Below are 20,016 nucleotides of genomic sequence, written 5' to 3' on the forward strand. Positions count from 1 at the left end.
GAAGAGACAGCTCCTGCTTTCCGCAGCCCTACACTCCAGACCAGTCCCTGATGGTTTCTTAAAAATAGATAAGGTACCTATATTGAACAACAGGTAGAAACACCTGCAGTGGTGGGCTACTGAATCGTCTTCAGACAAAACAACAGAGCAGAGATATAGAGAGATGAACTAAAGGACAGGACTTCCAGGATTCGAGCTTCTGAAAGCCATTGGTGGGGGAGCAAAACCCTCAAGTTGGGGGAACATGACCAGAGTCACAGGGAGGTACTTCTAGGAGGGAGAGAGGGGTTAAAAAGCAGGCTGTATAAGTATGTGCTAGTCCCCCAAACCCAGCAGCTTTACCTGGAGTGCACTCTAAAGTCAGAGGCTGAATGGGTGTGACCTAGTGCTGGGGTCTGCAAGCCAGTAGTCTGCGTTGGACTGTCGTGATCTTGGGAGAAGGAACTAGTGCTCCGGATGTGTATCCGTTTCCATTTGCTTTTCCTGTTTTGGATTTTGTTTTTTTAACTTCCTGGTAAAATTCCTTTCAAAAACATTCCAACCCTATTTGCCAGCCTGAAGGGAGACAAGGGATTTGCAGGCATTCAAGTCAACTGGACAGAGCCAAAGTCAGGGCTGGGGCTTGAAGGGAATCAGCAATACCTGCCTGAGGGTCCAAGTCAGTCACTGGGCTCTGAGAGGAGCAGGTGCAAAGGAAGTAAGACCCCAGGCAGCGAACATGTAGCCCACCTATGGGGCAGAAGTGATGCTGTCTGTGGCATTCATAGGTTTTAATGTACCAACCAAATCTCTGCACCCAATCTGGCCAAGAGGTGCCTGTTTATAGATACTCTGTGAGAAGATTGAGGGGTACAGAGAAATATGCTTACTTCTTGCTTGGGATCCTCCCTCCCCATATGCACCTCCTTTCTTTGGGGTTTTAAAGCTTCTTATTGTGAGGGGTATGTTCTTACAGAAAAGTAGATACCCTGGAGGCGACACTACAGTATCAGCTCATTGGCTATTTGGAAAGTCCCTAGAGTTGTTATAGGGGTTGTGGTTTGAGTATGAAGTGCTCCCCCAAATGGCCCAAGTATTGGCTTCTTCCTCAACCGCTGGCAAAATTGAGAGGTGATTGGATTAGGAGGGTATTATGTCATCACTGGGTTATCAGGAAGTGGGGCCTGATTGAACAAAGTAGGATAGAATGGGGCATGTCTTTAAGGATAGATCTTGGCCTGCCCTCTTCTTGATTCTGGCTGCCATGAGGTGGGCAGCAGTGCTCCACCATATCCTCTCCCCCACAGCCAAGAAGCAAAAGATCCTGTTGACAACTGGCTGAAATTAATTATTCCTCCCTTAAGTTGCTGGCATTGGGTAACTTGTTTCAATGATACATGGGGGGACAGTGACTTCAGCTCCTTGAACGCAAGATCGATCAGCATCTCTAATAGCCTTCCTTACCTAGTGCTTTTGATAGACTTTCAGAAGGTCATAGAAGCTACCAAGAGATCCTCATAGTCCCTTTCTTTCCAAAATACTGCACAAAATAGATCAGATCTTTTTATTACTTTTGTACAAATGGGTTTCTATCAGAAAAAGAAATGGAAAAGGAAGAACTGGCTCTCTAGCTTCCAAGTCAATTGAAGCCACAGAGTCCAGTGAACTTGACTGAGCCACATGCATCATTGCTAAAGGGAAAACAGCCCCGTCTCAGCTCCTCTAGGCTCACACCCTTGTTTCTGAAGGGAGGTGGGGGGTTCCCACCCATTCCCTCATAGAACTCTTGATATTTTTTTTTTCATCAAGGGTCATCTTGAACAAGGGTCATCTTGGTTCCTACAGAGAAAGGGAGAAGAGTGAGCAAGAGGGAAAGAGAAAAGAAAGCATGGTCATTTTGGGGTAACAGGCCACAGTAAGGGATCTGTCTTTCTCCTAATCTAGTCTCCTATGGGGTTCCCAGGCTCTCCTCTTAGATCCCATCTTGCCCTTCCCCCTTGTCCCTTCTTAAAGATCCTTCTCTCTCCCTACTCATTGAAGGTTTTCTCGCTTCTTCTCTGAAGGTACTAGATTCAGCGTTTTACATCTATTTGCTAGGCAAGTGTTCGGTCACTTGAGTCACATCTCTAGGCCTTTAGCTTTTAGTTTTTCAGAGAGTGTCTTGTGCTAACTTTTCCTCAGTTTAGTCTTGCTTCCTCTTTCCAGGTAGCTGGGATTCTGAGTGTGATACCACACAGGTTGTTTTTTGGGGGTTGTTGTTTTTTTCTGGAGTACTAGAGAGTAAACCCAGAGCCTCACATTTGCCCCACTGGTGCCCTACCACTTCAGCTATGCTCTCAATCTTTTGCCAGTCCTGGACTTTGAACTCAGGGCCTGGGTACTATCCTTAAGCTTCTTTTGCTCAAGGCTAGCACTCTACCACTTGAGTCCTAGCTCCGCTTGTGGCTTTTTCTGTGTATGTGGTACTGAAGAATCAAACCCAGGGCTTCATGCATGCGAAGCAAGCACTCTACCGCTAAGCCACATTCCCAACCCCTCAATCCTTTTTTTCTGCTTTAGTTATTTATCAGGCTGAGTTTTATGTTTTTGCCAAGACTGTCTTTTTTTTTTTTTTTTTTTTTTGTCGGTCGTGGGGCTTGAACTCTGGGCCTGGGCGCTGTCCCTCAGCTCTTCAGCTCAAGGCGAGCGCTCTACCACTTGAGCTACAGCGCCACTTCCGGTTTTCTGGTGGTTTATTGGAGATAAGAGTCTCACGGTCTCTCCTGCCCGGGCTGGCTTTGAACCACGATCCTCAGATCTCAGCCTCCTGAGTAGCTAGGATTACAGGCGTGAGCCACCAGCGCCCGGCTGCCAAGACTGTCTTTGAACCATGGATCCTCCTACCTATCTATACCTCTTAACTACCTGAGATCACAAATGTGAACCACATGGGGTTTTGCTAACTTTTTGCCGAGGCTGGCTTTTAACCTTGATCCTCCGATCTCTACCTCATGAATAGCTAGGCTTATATGACACTGGCATACCTAGCCCTGGAACCTTCCTTTGAAGCCCTTTCCTCTCTAACCCTCATTGTTCATTTCTCTGTGATATTTGGCCCCCACCTCTCGATGTTTCTGTCTGGGCCTTTGGCTCTGACTCCGACTCCGGCTCCGACTTCGTCCAGGACCCCGGGATCCCCGAGAGCTGCCTGAGCCCCTGGAAGAGTTGCTGCCAGCTGTGGAACAGGTGCTGGTCCCCTGGCCATGGGTTAGGAAATTCGGTCTGCCATATGGAAGCCAGGCCTCTTCTGCAGATGACAGAGAAAGACAGCTAGGCTGGAGCAAGAAAGATTCTTCTCAGCCAGTGATCATCATAACCTGTATCCCAGCTCTGAGAGATGACCAAGGGGCAGGCACTGGGCTCCGGCAGACTGGGAGCTCAAGAGAGCAGAGCACCCAGCGCCTAGCTTTGACATAACAGAGGCTCAGAAATGTGTGGGAAACTCTTAGGCAGAGAGAGCCTTAAGGAAGCGGGATCAGAGCACCCGGATCCCACTCTCTCATCCTGGGCTTCAGTCCTAGGAAAGGACACATGTTAAGGCCTTCAGAAACTTCTTCTAGGAGAGAGGAAGAGAGAAAAGACAGTCTTTGACATTGACCGAATGCATAAACCCAACTGGACTTCTAATCGCCTGTCCTTACCTAGTACTTTGGATAGAATAACCCATGTGGGTTACTGCCAGCCTCCAATCCCCCTCCTGCTGCCCTGGTGCTCCTTACCATCCAGGTGGGGCCCCCGCTGGGCACTCAGAGGCACTGCCTGGCCCACGTTCCTCTCCCCTGTGTGCTCCCGCTCCAGGGAGGATGTGCTGCCCGTTGCTTTCAGCCCCAAGGCCCAGCTTGCCTCTTCCTCTGGTGGTGGCAGGGGTGGTGGAGGCAAGTCTGGGGAGAAACCTGTTTTCAGCAGTCTCCTGCCTTGCCCAACACTAATCTCTCTCCCACCTCCAGCCCTGACGCCAGGAGGCTGCAAATGAATCACCCAGGATTTGAGATCACCTGCTCCAGCCCCCTTGGTTTCCAGTCTACCCCCTCTACGGACTGTCATCATCTCCTAAGCCCAAGTCCTCTTTACCCCCAGGACTGTGCTCCGTCCTATAGGGAAGAGCCTTGGGTTTCTTCCGGACTCTGGCACGGGGCCCTTGGAGTGGGGGAGTCATCTCCCCAGGCACCTGCCGTGTTCTCCCTGTAGTGTTGGATGGAGAGAGCATACATAAGGAAGGCAGTTGGGAGAGGGACATGAAGGTGAGGGGAAGCCACGCTTTGGAAGCCACGGAGGGAGGAGAACGCATGTTGAGGGTCTACAGACTCACCTGGAGCACTGCTGGCTGGACTGGGGACAGGGCTGGGGTTGAGGTGGTAGGAGGCTGTGGGTCCTGCAACCAAGCCAGGAGCTCTCCCTTCATGGTTACTCAGAGCAGGCTGGGACACACTGAGAGGAGAACTTGGCCCAAGGGGCACCATCCTGCAATGACACGGAGCATCAGCCTTTGTTCCCACTACAAAACCATATGCCAGGCACTTTGCTGGAGGCCCAGCCTAATCCTCAGGTGAGCAAAACACAGACTGTCTCCCGCAAGGCCTTCCAGAACAAAGGAAGCGTGAGGACAGCCATGCGTGAAAGGCCAAGGGAAGTCTGCAGATCCATTCCCAGGGAGATCTAGTCCAAAAGGAGTGAGAGACTTGTCAGTTCCCATGTTTCTCCCCAGATCACACATCACACTGCCAGCTTGACACAGACCTGGGACCTCTGCACCCCCAGATTCACCTATCCATTCCTCCACCCAGCCACCCACTGACTAGATGTGTACTGGGGGCCTCTAGTGTGTGGGGTACTATATACCTCCCTACCTGGGCATCTGGTGGAGTTGGGGAATGTCAGTGAGGGGCTGGGGAGGGTCAGGAGGTGAGGGGGTAAGAGTGGCTGTGGACTGCTGTCCATAGGAGGGTGTAGGAGAGGGGGTTTCCCCTCGGGATGGAACCACCAGGCACCCTCCACTGGAGCTGGGCTCAGTCAGGTGACTTCTCTCAGGCATTGGTGGGCACCATTCTTCTGGCCCTGAGCTGAGGGCAAAAGGTAGGAGAGATGGGAAGGACCAAGTAGCTCCCATACCTTCCCCCATGGCCTTCCCATTGCCCACTTCCCTTCATCTGCCAGCATCTCTGCTCGTTCCCATCCCAGAAGGCCCTGGGCTGGTCTCCGGTGGAGGAGGAGCATCCACAGCAGGCAGCATCCTCACCTGCCCTCCAGCTCCTCCTCAGGCCCCTCTGGGCAACTCAGCTCACAGGAAGGGGGAGGTGGTGGCAGGGCTTCTGGCCAGTTCAGAGAGGGCATCTGCACAGATTTTTCTAGAAGCTTAACTTTGCCTCCTCTGGCTCCTGAGGAGAAGTACCAGGACACATACAGAACACGCAGGAGATAGCCAGAGGTAAGACAACATGTTAGAAGGAAGCATTAGCTAAGGGCCAAAGAATCAGAACAGAGGAGACTGTAGACAGGGATAAAACGAGGTGTGAGGAATCGGGGGCATACCACTGTCCCCCTGACTCCATTCTGGAGGGGCATATTGGCTCCAGGTGCCTGGGTCCCCTGAGGGATGTTGGGGGAACCCTCCGTGGAAGGTCTGCAGCTCCTCCCCCGCTGGGTCAATGGTGCTGTAGACAGGACCCTCACCAGGTGCAGCTGTGCCCCTGGCAGTCTGAGCCAAGTACAGGGAGATTCCAGCCTCTGAGGAGGAGAAAGAGGGAGGCCCAGGGGAGAAGGCAGGGAGCAAAGACAGAACAATAGAGGACCACAGGGAATGGAGGGCAAAAGGGGATCCCACGCGGCCAACTTCCTCCCCCAGCTCAAATCTTACACGTCAAAACAAGGTGAAGGTGAGGCCTCAGAGACATCGGACTTGCTTTCTCCCCACACCCAGGGCTGACCAAACTCAAGAAGGAATAGAGCTCCTCTGCTCCCTTCACCTCCCCCCCCCCCAGCCCCCAATAACTGGAGAGGAGGCAGGGAGCCAGGTGGGCTCCTGAGCAATTAGAACTCCTCACCATTATAGTATCTGTCCTCTGGGTCGGGATTGCTGGGGCAGCAGCTTCCCCGGGGCTCTGGGGCTGATGGGCTTCGAGATGGGTGGGGCCACGAGTCTGCCAACCAGGGGTAGGAGGCAGGGCCAAGGCCCATAGCTGGCCTGAGAAGGAGCGGAGCAGGTGAACTTTGGGGACAGGGAGCCTGGAGAGGCCAGAGGAAGGTGGCAGTGACGGAGAGTCCCAGGACAGGAATGGTGGAGTTGGTGGTAGAAGATGCTGGAGGACAAGGAGGCCTGAGGACGGGGGAGAGACAGCCCTTGCTGGAAAGGATTATCCTTCAGAGACAGGTTAGGAGAATTACCTGGAACTGGCTCCAGACAGGCCCTCGGAGTGTGGGAAGGACACTGGGGAAGATGAAGGGAAGAAGCAATGAGAAAAGAGCTAATATTGGGGTCGCCGGGCGGGGAGGAGGTGGGGGGGAGGGAATTGACTCCCGCTGGGTCAACTACAGCTTACCTGCAGGCGTGTAGGCAAAAGAGGCTTCCGAAAAGGAACCCATAGGAAAAAGAAGAGGAGAAATGAGGCGAAGGGTCACAAACACCCCCATATACCTGTCCACTCCTTGGCCCTGGTCCTGATTCTACTAGCCAGGCTGCACTGAGGACCAGGTTCATCAGAACTTCTACAGGTGGGACGCAGGTCTGGGAATTTATCCCCAAATTCCCAAGTGGTCCCCATATATAGCCAAGTTTGGAACTGGCCGGCCTCAGCCTCCAGCCTCTCTGCAAAGATGCCCGGGACTCAAGTGTCATCCACACCCCACACTCGCAGGTTACACGTTGGGGTCCTGCTGGGGCCCCTCCACACCAGGCCCTGCTCCGTCTCCGCCTTCAAGTGGAGCCCGAACTGAAAAGCCCGCCTGCTTCTCTACAAGTCTTAGTGGCAGGGCTCACCCCTCTGCCCCAAATCCAGACCTTTGGCCCTCTTGGCCCACTCTTCCAAGCCCAGGCCTGACAGCGGCCCAGTGCCCGCAGGCCCCGGGGCCCCTGGACTGGCTGTGGGACACGCCCTGCCTCTCGGGCCCCTTCCCCGCCCCGTCACTGGAGGCGCCCAGGCCTGGCTCTCACCGGTGTAGTGGCTGAGCTCTTTGCGCTGCTTCCTGCGCCGGTAGAGGGCGCCGCAGAGCCCCAGCAGCAGCGCCCCGCAGGCCGCGCTGCTGCCCGCCAGGAAGGCGGGCTCCCGCAGCACGCGCGCCAGCCGCTCCGCCAGCCCCGGGCCCGCCTGCGGCCCAGGCGGCGATCCGCGCGGAGCTGCGGCGAGGGTCAGAGAGGTGAGCGGGGGCGGAGGACCCGGGAGCTCGGGAGCTGACCCCGCGGGCACGGGCGCCGCCCCCCGCCCCCCGCCCCGCTCCCTGCCGGACTCACGCAGCTGCACCGACACCGGGGCACTGGCCACGCCCACGCCGGCGCCGGTGGCCGCGGCGACCAGGGTCCGGTAGGGCAGGCCCGGCTGCAGCCCCCCGAGCACTGCGGAGCGTGCCCAGCCCGCCGCCGACCGGTTGAGGTGGAAGCGGCTTTCGTTGCCCAGGCACCAGATCTAGGGAGGCCCAGATGCGGGGTTAGGAGCCCGGCTTCCCCGGTGGAACGTCTCCCCACTTCACCCCAGCTCCCAGGCCAACCCTGAAGTTCCCTCCGCCCGAATTCGCAGCTTCTAGATGCTCCCCCCCCCCCCCCCCCCGTCCTCTTACCCAGTTCCCGGCTCAAACCTCGTACCTGGTACTCGGTGATGACCCCATTTTGCTGAGAAGGAAGTGGAGGCTCCCAGGACACAGTGATACTGCTGTTGCCATCACCCCCCAAGGCCACGGCCACTCCCTGGGGGGGACCACTGGGGGCTGGGCCAGGGCGGAGCACGGAGAGGACACAGATCGTCATTGCAAGCGGTCCTTCCCTTGCCCTTACCTTCCTCACCTCCTGGGGTTTGAACTGGGGGCTTTAAGTTTGCTAGGCCGGCCCTCTACCGCACGAACCACGCCTAGCTTTTTTGCTGTGGTTTTGGAGATAGAATCTCAAGGACTTTTCTGCCTGGGCCAGCATGAACCCAGATGCCCCAGTTCTCAGCCTGCTGAGTAGCTGGTGTTACAGGCTGAGCCTCTGGTGTCCAGCCTCCTCCCTGCTCTTCCGCCTTAGGGATGCATCTCCGTCCTCCCCGCCCATTGGCCTGTCGGCCCTGTGGCCCTCCTTACCCTCCTCTGGAATGCTTCTGGTCACCGAGGGGCTTTCAGCACCCAGCCCCTCCTGGCCTTGGGCTTGCACCTTGATCTGGATTTGGGCTCCTGGAGGGAGTCCTCTTAGCACAGTACTTTGCTGGTGTGGGGTCTGTAGGTCCAGCACTGTCCAGCTTCCCTCATCAGGGCCTGCTACCCTCCAAGACACGCGGAAACCCTGCACCAAATAAACTGGGCCATCTACCTGTAGGAGACGGGGCAAGGTGCACTAGAGGTTTGGGCCACACAGATGCTGCAGACCCAGCCCCACCTCTACTCACGCCCCCATCCGCAGCCATTCATCTCTCACTGTCTCATACTCATTTGTGGAGTCCTCACATCCCCCATCCCTTTACCCCCTGTACCACACTCACAGTCCAGGACACCTGCAGAGTCCGGGGCCCAAGGATTATGGGCTCCTGAATTTGCACGGTCACTTCAGCCAGTCCCCGCTGGCCTCTCCATGGGTCATCCACTGGCCTGGATGGGATGCTGTCTGTTGATCAAAGATCCTATTCAGCAAGGCCCAGGAGGGGCAGAGAGGAAGGACTGAGGATGTGTTTGTGCCCTATCTCTGTCCTTTCTCACAGACTGTAACACTTAGTACATCAGAGCACACACTAAGGAGACTGCTCAGGGGAACTGTTTGCACAGATGGGATGGGGGAGCCGCTAACTTGAGTATATCCTTCCTGTATAACTGTGTGTATCCTTTAAAATCTCCCTTCCTCAACACTAACATGGAGTTGGTCCCCCCAAAATGCCTTCTAGTCCTAACAATCTGTATTATTTGTGGGTAAAAGGCTCAGCAGTGATGGGGTGGTGGAGTGGATTCTTCCCTCCCTCTTCTCCTGACCTTCTGTAAGAGGGAAATGTGATCTCCTAGTCTAGGCTGGGCTCCAGTCTAGAAATAGCAGGAAAGGACTCTGAACTGTCATGGTGCCATGATACAGACATGCATTGTTGTGGCATCCCGTGTTCCATGTCATACCCCAAAACCCAGAAACTCTGACCTTACCCTGAGTGCGGACAGGCTCAGAGACAGGGCTGGGGTCACTGAGGCCCCAGGCTCCCACAGCTCGTACCAGGAACAGGTAGATGGTATTGGGCTGCAGACCACTGATGGTGTGTGTCTCCAGCTGCACGCCATCTGCCACTGTCCGCCATGTGTTGCCAGCTGCTTGGCTGCAACAGAAATAATGTGTCAGGGCTTCTCGACTCCCAACCTGTCTATTCCGGCTCATGTGTTCTTCTCACCGTGGGAGGGGAGCACTGAAGCACTGCTTCCCACAACAGCAAAGATCCTAAGATCCTAGATACTAAGGACTTAGGACTCTCGCTTTGTAACTGTCCAGGTTTGTGCCCCAAACTTTCTCCATACCTGAAGGCCTCTATCACATAAGAGGTGACTGTGGCTCCAGCCTGTGGATTAGGCTTCCAGGTCAGAGTAATGCTGTGCTGGGTGATCTCAGTAACCAAAGGCTGAGAGGGAGGCCCCGGAGGGGTATTGAGTTCTGTAGGGGGATCTGGTGATGTTCCCCAGTCTTCTGCAGTATCATTAAGTAGAATGATAATCATGGTAATCATTAAGTAGAATGATGGGGAAAGGAGGACCACAGTGCAACCTCTCTCCTTCACCAACGAACAGTGGGGTTGTGACAGGTGATGGGCAGAGGGCAACAACGTATCCTAGTCCTTACTCATATCGGCCTCAAGTGTCCCACTTCCATTCTCCCCATCCTCCCACCACACCGTGGCGCTTGAATGATTAAAAACTAGCCCTGGGGTTTGGAGGGGTATTGACTATCTTCAAAGCAGGTTTGGAGAAAGGTTCTGGCTAAGCAAGGGGGCAGAGAACAAACTCACCCCGTTTCCGAAGCCAGCCACTCCATGTGGCCTCCCCTATGGAGCTCTTGGCCACACAGCTGTAGAAACCCATGTCCATCTCCTGTAGGAGAGGGTAGAGCACTGGCACACTGAGAGAGGAGCAAGGTAGGGTGAGGGGAAAGGCAGGTGACAGAAGGATGAAGAAGATGCTGGACACTTTAGGAGGTCTGAGAGAGCAGAGGAGTAGAAATGGGGTTAGAGGTCCAGTGAGTACTTACGAGAGTTGGGAAGGTGGGCCTGGTAGCCATTCTCAGTTACAAGGGCTCCAGGGGTGACACTCACCTGCACACTGGCAATGTACAGGGTGCCGTTGGCCATTAGGTTTAGCTGAAGGTCAATCCCCTGCAGCCACTGCCCATCCTTCTTCCATCGGACACTAGGCTGAGGGTTCCCAGCCACTCTGCACGGCAGCCATGCCGAGGAGCCAAGTGCCAGCGTCTGATTGGCTGGTCCCTGGAGGATGATGGGAGGCAGCCCATCCAAGGAGGCTGAGAGAGGAAGGATTCAGACATCTCAGGGGTGAAATCTAGGGTCAAGCCACCAGTCCCTGGAGCATCAAACCCCCATCCCAACCCTCCAAGGGGGCTTTGATAATCTGTAGCCATCTGTAGTCTCTGCCTGGGGCCACTGTGCCCCTGACTTCCATACTTCAAGGGCATGCTTCAGGAGTATACCCACTTTCCTTGCAGATATATTGCATGGCATCCAAGAGAAACAGATCTCTTTAGACTATGTCTTTCTAGACCATAGGCCCTGCCTCCATGGGCAAATACCTCCTTTGATCTCCAACAGGGCTTTAGCCAGAACACTGCCAGCTACACTGACAGCCTGGCACACATAGTAGCCAGCATCGCCACTCTCCACTGCTGTGATGTTGAGCTGGCCTTTTGGAGAGACTGAGAAGCGCCCTGTGGGCTGAAGTGACTGGCTAGGGAACAGCAGGACCTGGAACAGAACAAGGAACCAAGGAAGGAAATGAGCTGGCAACTGGGCAGCGAGATTTCCCGCCATGCCTGTCTATTTTAGAATCCAGAGAATTCCTAAGGTTCTAATTCACATCCCATCCCCAAGCATTGAAGTAGCCTTGGGAAAATTGTAGATGGGGGAAGGGCTGTTTTCTGGCTGTGTGACTTATTAGTTGAGAACCTTTGAGCATAAGAATTCCTGAGCCTCAATCACTTAAAGGAGGTAAATGAAAGAATCCTGGTAGTATTTTAATACACCTTGTGTACTAAAATGTGGCTTTAACGTTTTTACTTTAGATAGACAGGTGGAATTACAGGAAGCAGTTTGGGTCTCAGGATAAATGGACCAGGCTAAGCCTCTGAATGACACCTAGCTCCACCCTGCCCTACCATCATTTTATGTGAGAATCTACTTTAAACAAAGCAGTCACAGGGGCTAGAGATATTGGAAATCTGCAGTAGCTGCAGATTTGGAACAAAGTCTTGGGTTACCAGGTTACCTGGTTACCTGGTTATGTGGTACCTGGGTAATCCCTTGCATTTTGCTGTATTGACTCTGTTTCCTAGTGGCAACGTTTACACAAGTCACTGATTTATGTTGTAACATCAGTGCTTGTTCTTTCAGGTTGTGAGACCTGGGATTTGTTTGCTGGGTAGGAAGGAGATGACTGTGAGCTCCCCCTGGTGGCAGGAGCTATGAATTGTCAGAGCAAGTACTTTTCTACCCTGGGCAGCTTTTAGTTCACTACTTGGTTTCCAGTAGTTTCTCTCCCCCCCCCCCCTGCCCCCCCCCCTCAAAGCAAAGATCCAGAAAGTCTAAGTGGGAAAGAAGAGAACTAATTGGATTTGCTATATCCAAATACAACTCTGCAAAAACATTCCCCAAGAATTTTTTCTCCAGACATGTACCTACCATCTAAACATTATAGTTAACATTGTTTTTTAAAAGTATCCAGATGTTCCGAGCTTTTTATATTCATTACCTTATTTAAATTTCCCAAATAAACTGCACAGCTTTATGGGGCTGGAGTACTATAGGTAAAAACATAGGCAGAAACATTTATAGAAGGTCAGAGGAGGGAGCACTAAGTCCCAGAATGAAAGGCAGGTAGGTGGAGCCCTGGACAGAAGCACCTACTTGGCTTCCCTCCTTTTGCCAAAAGATGGCAGGTGGGGGGTTTCCTTTGGTCTCACATTGGAAAGCCACATTGTCTCCTGGAGCTGCTGTCTGGTTCTGCGGCTGGGTCACCAACTGGGGTGGGACTGGGAACGGGAGAAAGCCAAAAGAAGGGGGACTTAACGGTACTGGGCAGGATGAGTGAGGGATGGGAAGGAGGAGCCCACACCTGGCTTAAGAGCAGACTTCCATGTCTTGCCCAAGCCTGTTTGGCTCTCTCTTCTCTCTCCTTCCAGAAGTGTCAGGCAAGCCACTCCTACCTCCTCCATGCTGCCCTGCTGCAGGCCATCTCATGTGCAGCCCTCACCGTGAACGCTGAGGGATCCAGATGCTTCTATGCGGCCCACGCTGTTCTCCGCCACACAGGTGTAAGCCCCCTCATCTTCAGAACTCGCTTGCCCGATCCAAAGGCTGTGGTCACTCCGAATCTCATACCTGCTCCACTCCCCACCCCCCAGGCTGGGTTGGCCACCGTTATAGACCTCATTCTCTTTCCCCCAGGACAGATGCTAGGGTCAGGGTACAGAAAGGCAAGGCAGAACTCAACAGGGACATGCGGTGGGACCGGGTAAGATAGGAACCATAGGCTCTGGGCAACAGATTTCTCTGTGTCCTCAGGTGAGAGGGAATCGGCCTTGCGGCTTTCTAGAGCAGGGGAGGTTTGGGAGCTGCTTGGGTCTCTTTATTGGCAGAAGGAGGGGGCTTCTCACCTGCCAGGGGGCAGTTCCCCATCCTCCTTGCGCCAGCGGAGATGAGGCAGGGGATCCCCGTGCACCTCACATTGGAAGTTCACAGGGGCACCAGTGAGGACCACTTGGTTTTCTGGTTTACGCAGGAATGAAGGACGCTCTACAGAGTGAGAGCCAGTCAACAGGAGGTCTGCCAGCTTATTTAGTTACTTCCCGGGCTAACTCCTCCCATATTTCCCATATTCTCAGTGCCTACCCAGTACCACCAGCTGAGCTGGCCCACTCTCTCGTTCTCCTGCTATGTTGGAGGCCACGCACACGTATGTCCCAGCATCGCTCTTGAATGTGTGTGACATCATCAGCTTCCCTCCACGTATCTGCAGAGGAATAATGGTAACCTTGGTCCTTCACAACCATCAGTGTGTGTGTGTGAAATTTACTTGGCTCCCATGGCAAGCCTAAGAAGACCCTGGGGCATTGAATCCTACACCCTACCTACATCATTCCCACCCTTCCTCCCTGTCTCTCTCCCTGTGGCTGAATCTTAGCTTCCGGTCACCTGGTGCCCTGAACTCAAATTTCCCACAGGGACATTATTCCCAGCTTCCAGGACCCTCAGGTCTCTCTCCCATGAGACAGGTCCCAGACCCACAGCCTCTGGCTCTGCCCCTGACCGTGATCCTTCCTTCCTCTTCCTTAAGCCTCGTGCTGTCCTTCTTCCAAGTCACCAAAGGCTCTGGGTGACCCCTGGGGGGCACGCATTCCATCACTGCCGGCTCGCCCACTGCCACCACCGTGTTTCCGGGGGACTGACGAAAATCATCTCGCAGAACTGGAGGGGGAGGGGGGAAAAGGCAGAGCGATCACAGCAGACCAGAGCACATTCTCAGGTTCCAAACTACAAAACGCATCTAGAGACCAGCCCACTGGCTTCTTCCTCTGGCCCAGGTGTTGGAATTAAAGACCAAAGATGAAGCCGGGTGCAAGTGGCTCGCTGCTGGCAATCCTAACTATCCTGGAGGCTGAGATCTGAGGATTGTGGGCTTGCAGTTCAAAGCCAGCTGGAGCAGGAAAGTCCATGAGACTCTTATCTCCAACTGTCCAGCAAAAAATGCCAGAAAGGGAGCTGTGGCTCAAGTGGTAGAATGCCAGCCTCGAGTGAAAAATGTAAGAGACAGCATCCAGGCCTCCGAGTTCAAGCCCCAGTACTGACACACATACAAATAGTACCGACCAGAACTCTCACCTGCTACTTCCAGAGAGGCATTTCTGCTAGCCGCTGCCCCAAGGTAATTGCGGGCCACACAGGTGTAGACGCCCTCGTCCGGCCGCGCGCGGCGCCCATGCACGATGCGCGGGAAGAAGAGGGCGCCGCTGGGCAGCAGCAGGCGGTGCGCGCGCGGGTCCTCCCGCGCGGTGGCTACGCGCGCCCCGTTTTTGTACCATTCTATGTGAGGTCTAGGCCGGCCTTCGGCACGACAGGGCAGCGTGGCCGGCTCGCCCCGGGACACTACCAGATCTGGGGGCTGCTCCACGATGCGTGGCATGGCGTCCTCAGGCCCGACTCTTGTCCCTGGAAAGGGCAATGGTTCAGAGGGCTCACAGCAAGAAACAGGGACAGACCAAGAAACAGGGACAGGCGGACGTCCCAAAACAAAAGAACCCCCCCCCCATGCCTCCTCCGCTAGAGCTCGGTCTCCACTAGCCCTCCCTTTTCATGGGAGAGATTCGTATCTCCTTCCTGGAAGTATCCTTCGGGCTGATCAATAACAGAATGGGAACTTGTGAATCACTGAAAGAACCCCACCTCCTCTCCTCTCCTGCCGAGCTTGCGTGGGGAATGACCGGCCCGTGGCTTGACTAAGGACGGGCTTTCACCCATGGGCTCTGGCTGGAATGTGGTTCCTTGCTCGGTGCGCAACCACCTCTGCCCGGTGAAATGGACGAGGGTCTGGGGTCCTCTGTGTAAGGAAAACTGATGGGCCTTGACTAGAAGGGGATCTTAACCCGGACCTCCTGACACCCCCAATTTCCTTTTGTTTGGGGAAGGGTGGATCCTGTGATATAACAGGAACCTGAACACAACTGGTAGTGGAAACATGCGTAATGCTCCTTTTTCTGAAAGGTATTAGCTTTCAACAGATTATTTTACTATCGGGGAAAGGCGAAGAACCACACTGGAAAAGAAAGTCTACTGTCTCCTCTGTTCGCTCGGATCAGTTTGTCTGCATATTCTGCCCCAGGTTTATCTTCCACGGCTTGGTTTGGGATCTGGGAGGTTGTTAGAGTCACGCAGCTCAGTCCCTTTCCGTAATGGTTTGTAACCTGCATCCGCCAGTAAGTGTCGCTGCAGCCTCGTGTAACTTGGTGCCCTTAAATAACCAGGACAACCTGGCACATCCGTTCCAGGCCTCCCTCCCCACCTTGTGCCCACCCCGTTTTAAACACCTCTGGGATCGCTAGCTTCCAGACCTGGTGAGAAGTAGGTTTCCTTTCCTGCTCTTCCTCTTGGAAATTCTGGCATTGACAAGGCTGGACAGATTGCCAAGTGTGCCAGCACTGTTCTGTGAAGAGCTTAACTGCCAGGTATAATCATTTTCTCTTGCCTCTTGGGAAAGAAGCAATTTCCTCAATTTTCTCCCTTTCAAAAGGAAATCTCTGGCTGGTGATATGGCTCAAGTAGTAGAGCACCTGCCTAGCATTCAAGGTCCTGAATTCACACTCTAGAGGGAGGGGCATACAAAAGGAAATCTCTGAAGCTCACCCATCTTCTCCTCCTTCCCACCCTAGTGAGATCCATGGTGATCCATCCAGACATGGTCAAAGGAAGAGCCCAGGAAGGTGGCTTTGGAACACCCAGTTGGAATCCCAGACTTTAACATTTAATAGCTGTAAGAACCTAGGCAAAGTGGGTTTTTTGTTTGTTTGTTTTGTCGGTTGTGGAGCTTGAACCCTAGGCCTGAGCGTTGTCCCTCAACTCTTCAGCTTAAGGCTAGCATTCTACCACTTTAGCCACAGCGCCACTTCCAGTTTTCTGAGTGGTTTATTGGAGATAAGAGTCTCACAGACTTTCCTGCCCTGGCTGGCTTTGAGCCTTGATCCTCAGATCTCAGCCTCCTGAGTAGCTAGGATTACATGCCTGAGCCACAGACACCCAGCTAGGCAAAGTATTTAACATCTCTGAGCTTCAGTTTCTTTATCTGCAACATAGTGTAAAGACCCTGCAGAAAAAGTTAAAACATCTGGTGATTCTTATTGTTTTATGTTATTCATTTCTTGTTTTATGTTATTCATTGAATAACTCAGGGCCTGAGCACTGTCCCTGAGCTTTTTGTGTGCAAAGTTAGTGCTTTGCCACTTGAGCCACAGCTCCACTTCAGCTTGTTTGGAAGTTAATTGGAGTTAAGAGTCTCACAGGCGTTTCTTGCCTGGGCTGGCTTCAAACTGTGATTCTTAGATCTCAGCCTCTTGAGTATCTAGGATTACAGATGTGAACCATAAGTGCCTTGCTCTGTCACTATTTTAAAGGCTAGTCTACACAGCACACCCTACAGTTCACCTGAATGAGATTCAAATAGGCCCTAGTAATTTTTTTCTTGTTTACACCAACTGCAGGAAGCTGACTTTGATCTGTTATTGCTAGCATTTTGCTTCAGGCTGCTGTTGCAACCATTTGGGTACCATTCACTCTATAACTTTGTTCTCTTAGCTGCAATATATGACTATTAACGTCTTCTGCACATGGCTAATTTCTCAAGTTTAAATAACTCGAGATATGGTGAAACACTGCAAAAAGCAGTAGGAGAGCAGGGAGTGTAACTCTGGGCCATCAATTCGGGAGTGCTGACTCCCAAGGGGTCAGGAGATTGAATCCAGCTTCCTCTCCCATCCCCTCCCCCCAGGCTTCTTGCATACATACCACACCCTCAAGTCCCCTTTCCCCGTCTAATTCCTGTAGACACAGCTGCCGGCTCCCTTTCCCTGGAATTTTTTGCCTGTCATTCCCTGTCTCCAGAGATGCTTCAACTGCAACCTAATGAATAGCTAATGGGCATGCTAATGAGGCTCTGGGGCCCCTCCCCAGCACCTGGAGTACCTAACAGACAAACGCCCACACGTTGCCCGCGTCTCCGCTTGACTCCCCAGCCCAGTGCTCGCCGTCGGACTTGAGCACACAGGCCGAGAGGGGTGCAGTTGAGCAGCACCTGAACCGACAACCCCGCAGGAGCGTCCCGGGAAGCGGGAATTCCCTCGGTGGCCGTGAGGGGGCGCGCTCGCGCGTCTCCCCGCGCGCGGCGGGGCTCACCGCGGCCGCCTCCCGTCGCGCGCGGGGAGCTAGCGCTGTCTCAGTCATTTATTAATCACGGTAATTAGCGGTAATGACCTGGCCGCCGCCGCCGCCGGCGCTGCCCGCTCCCCGCTGCTCTGCCCGGGTGGGCTGGCGGTGACTCCCACAGCTGACACACAAACTTAGTTCCAAGTTTCCCCGAAACGACGGCTGTCCCCGTCCCCCTGGGCAGCGTCCTCGCCCTCGTCCCGCGTGAGCTCCCGGAGAACCGCGGGACTTGCTCCCCGAGCGGGTCACCGAGTGGCCGGGAGGCGACTGCGCCCCTCCTCTGCCCCGCGCGCGTGCACCTTTCTTGGCTGGGGACCTGCCCACCCCAGACATGTTTCTCCCCACTGGGGGTGGGCGAGGGGCGCCCCGGGGAGGCGGCCCCAACTCAGGGGCTCCTCCCGCACCCGCGTCCCCTCCAGGCAGCCCTCTGCTCGCCCCTGACCCGACGCCCCCCGGGGCGGACTCACCGTTGGGAGGCGGATCGCTCGGAGGCAGCGGGCTGGGGTGGAGGGGCGCCAGCGAGGAGTTGAAGCCGCCGAAGAGCAGCAAGTCGCTGGCGTTGGAGGCGCCCCTCGCGAAGGAGTCCGCGAACAGGTTCATCTGCAGGAGGGTTTTGAGCAGGTAGCGCAGCATGACGCGACCCGCTCGAGACCGTGGTGGGGGGCCCGGGGCCCAGCCCCTGGGTCCGAGACCCGAGGGCTGGGAGCCGCCGCGCGCCGCCGCAGCCACGGTGCCGCCGTCCTGCGGGCGCGCCCGGGAACGGCCGGCCGGAGCCTCCGCGTGCCCTCCTCCTCCTCCTCTTCCTCCACCTCCTCCGCTCGTCCTTCTCTCCACCCCCCTGGCCGCTGTCCCCCGGGAGCGGGGCGGGCGGAAAGCAGGTGCCACTCCGATCACTGCGTAATTAAGGGCTTAATCCGCCTTCCCATCCCCACTCCCACCCCGACGGCCACTAGCAGGGCCGGAAACTCGAGTCGCGGTGGCGCGCGACTTGGAGTCCCCGCCCTCCCTCTACCCCTCGCCCCCAGGATCTGTTCTGGACGGGGCGGGAGGGTTTCCCTCCTTTCTCAAAGCCGCCAAGGTCGGGGCTGAGGTTCTTCCAGACTCTTCCCTTCTGACCAAATCTAGACCGTTGTTCCTCCCCTTTTCCCAGACCTGGAGGAAACCGAGGCAAACTGCTCACTACCCACTACCAGACGCTCTTTGGCTTTCAGACCCCTGGTTTCCATCCGGTCCCCGGCCCCCAGGGCTTAGCGATGCGAATTAGGGAGGCTGAAGTGGTTTGGAGCAAGAAGTGGGAATGGGACGAGAATTCCATCACTGGCCCATCCCTTGGCCTCCCAATCATCTAACTCTGCAGCCTGGAGGCCAAGAAATGGAGCGACTCACCTGGACCCCAGAGTCCCACTGCAAGTGCCCTCATAATCTGGAGTTCCTGGCTGACGTGCAGAACACGGATTTACCTGGGTGGGAGACCGGACTGTTAGCATTTATTTGCATACTGCTTTACTCTAGGCTATTTTATTCTATTGTTTTCCATTTATTGAGGAGAGTGAAAGGGAATAAAAGAATGGAACAAAGACCAAGTGCAGTAATACGAATCTATAAACAAGTGCAAGGGAAGAGAAGGATGCGAAATTCGTGCAACTCTGTTTGAACCATGTAACTGCACACAATCCTTCCAGGAAAGAAAAAAAACGACTGCTCCCCCTGCCCCCAGACACAGAATTTTGACTTTTCTGGGGGTTCTTTCCACCTGAAGACCTTCCAATCCCTAACCCTCACGAATGCACACACACACACACTTTTCCTAGGCTCGGGATGAGACTTTGGGGTGGTGGGGAGAGACCTCAGGAGTTCTGATCTGGGGTAGGACTCTCTTGACCGAGAGGAAGTTCGCTCTGGCGCCGCTATCAGATTTTGTAACTCCACCGGAGTGGATGGGTGAACGGGTGGAGATCAGAGGTAAGCAATCACAGTTGAAAAAAGATTGACAAGCGGAGTCTTTCAGACCCCTGCTAGAGACTTAGTCAAAGGGTTAAGGGCGTGTCCCAAAACTCACTCCGCCCCCCCATCCCCCGCCCCCCCCCCAGGCCACATCCCCCTAGTGAAGCCTGCAAACTGAAAGGGGCCCCAGCAGACAACATCCGGCTCTTATACCTCTCGTGTAGACCAAACCTCACCAGTCCAGAAGCACAAGGGAGGGGGGGGGGGGGTTGGCGGGGGGGGGGGGGGGGGATGAGGAGGGGACCGGGCGGAGCCTGAGCTGGGAGCTGTTCCTTCAGCACGTGTCAGGTGGGTGTCACACTAGGGCCTGGGTGCACCAGGGAAGGCTTAAACCCTAGCAGACCTTGAGGGTGAGACCTTGAGGGTTGGATAGGTGGGAATGGTGCTAGGGATACATTGCTTCTAAAGCACCAGCATACTGAGAGATAGGATTTTACCTCTGGGCCTTATTGCAGGCCTGGAGAGGTGGTAAATTAGGTTATGTATACCATTTCCCCATCGGAAATTTATTCCTTCAGAAATGATGAACCCACAGGTGGGTTCCCATCTTCTATGTGATAATGATAGCACTCTACACCTCACTTTCCCCCAACCCGACAAGGAAGAATTGGACTACTTGATCTGCTCTGACTCTTCCTAGTCTTGATTTCCTGGG

The 20,016-nt window shown here is 54.5% G+C and overlaps 1 protein-coding gene across 1 annotated transcript; it reads right to left on the bottom strand.

Annotated features, from left to right (window-relative positions):
* Positions 1–1,641: 1,641 nt before the first annotated feature.
* Robo3 (roundabout guidance receptor 3) lies at positions 1,642–17,990 on the bottom strand. Its single transcript, XM_042674938.1, has 28 exons — positions 17,825–17,990; positions 14,268–14,594; positions 13,696–13,853; positions 13,278–13,398; positions 13,043–13,181; positions 12,640–12,767; positions 12,294–12,418; positions 10,964–11,135; positions 10,473–10,678; positions 10,170–10,251; positions 9,685–9,850; positions 9,322–9,488; positions 8,679–8,800; positions 8,284–8,509; positions 7,811–7,932; positions 7,463–7,634; positions 7,166–7,348; positions 6,555–6,578; positions 6,400–6,442; positions 6,060–6,199; positions 5,548–5,742; positions 5,255–5,393; positions 4,866–5,078; positions 4,328–4,479; positions 4,090–4,200; positions 3,738–3,899; positions 3,081–3,265; positions 1,642–1,818 (listed from the first exon to the last, which is right to left on the bottom strand). Exons 1-28 carry the CDS (start codon positions 17,988–17,990, stop codon positions 1,807–1,809), a joined length of 4,158 nt encoding a protein of 1,385 aa, XP_042530872.1. The 3' UTR covers positions 1,642–1,806.
* Between the last annotated feature and the right edge of the window lie 2,026 nt (positions 17,991–20,016).

This window comes from Dipodomys spectabilis, unplaced genomic scaffold (assembly GCF_019054845.1).
Source record: "Dipodomys spectabilis isolate Male_0828 unplaced genomic scaffold, ASM1905484v1 ptg000023l, whole genome shotgun sequence".
NCBI classification, from domain to species: Eukaryota; Metazoa; Chordata; class Mammalia; order Rodentia; family Heteromyidae; genus Dipodomys; species Dipodomys spectabilis.

Excerpts from the sequence above, each read along its gene's own strand:
- Robo3 (XM_042674938.1), bottom strand. The coding sequence starts at position 17,990 with ATGCTGCGCTACCTGCTCAAAACCCTCCTGCAGATGAACCTGTTCGCG. Across the intron at positions 8,801-9,321 it reads TGAGCCTGTCCGCACTCAGG|ACAGCATCCCATCCAGGCCA; the intron begins GTAAGGTCAGAG and ends TTTGATCAACAG. Across the intron at positions 4,201-4,327 it reads TCCAGCCAGCAGTGCTCCAG|GGAGAACACGGCAGGTGCCT; the intron begins GTGAGTCTGTAG and ends CCAACACTACAG.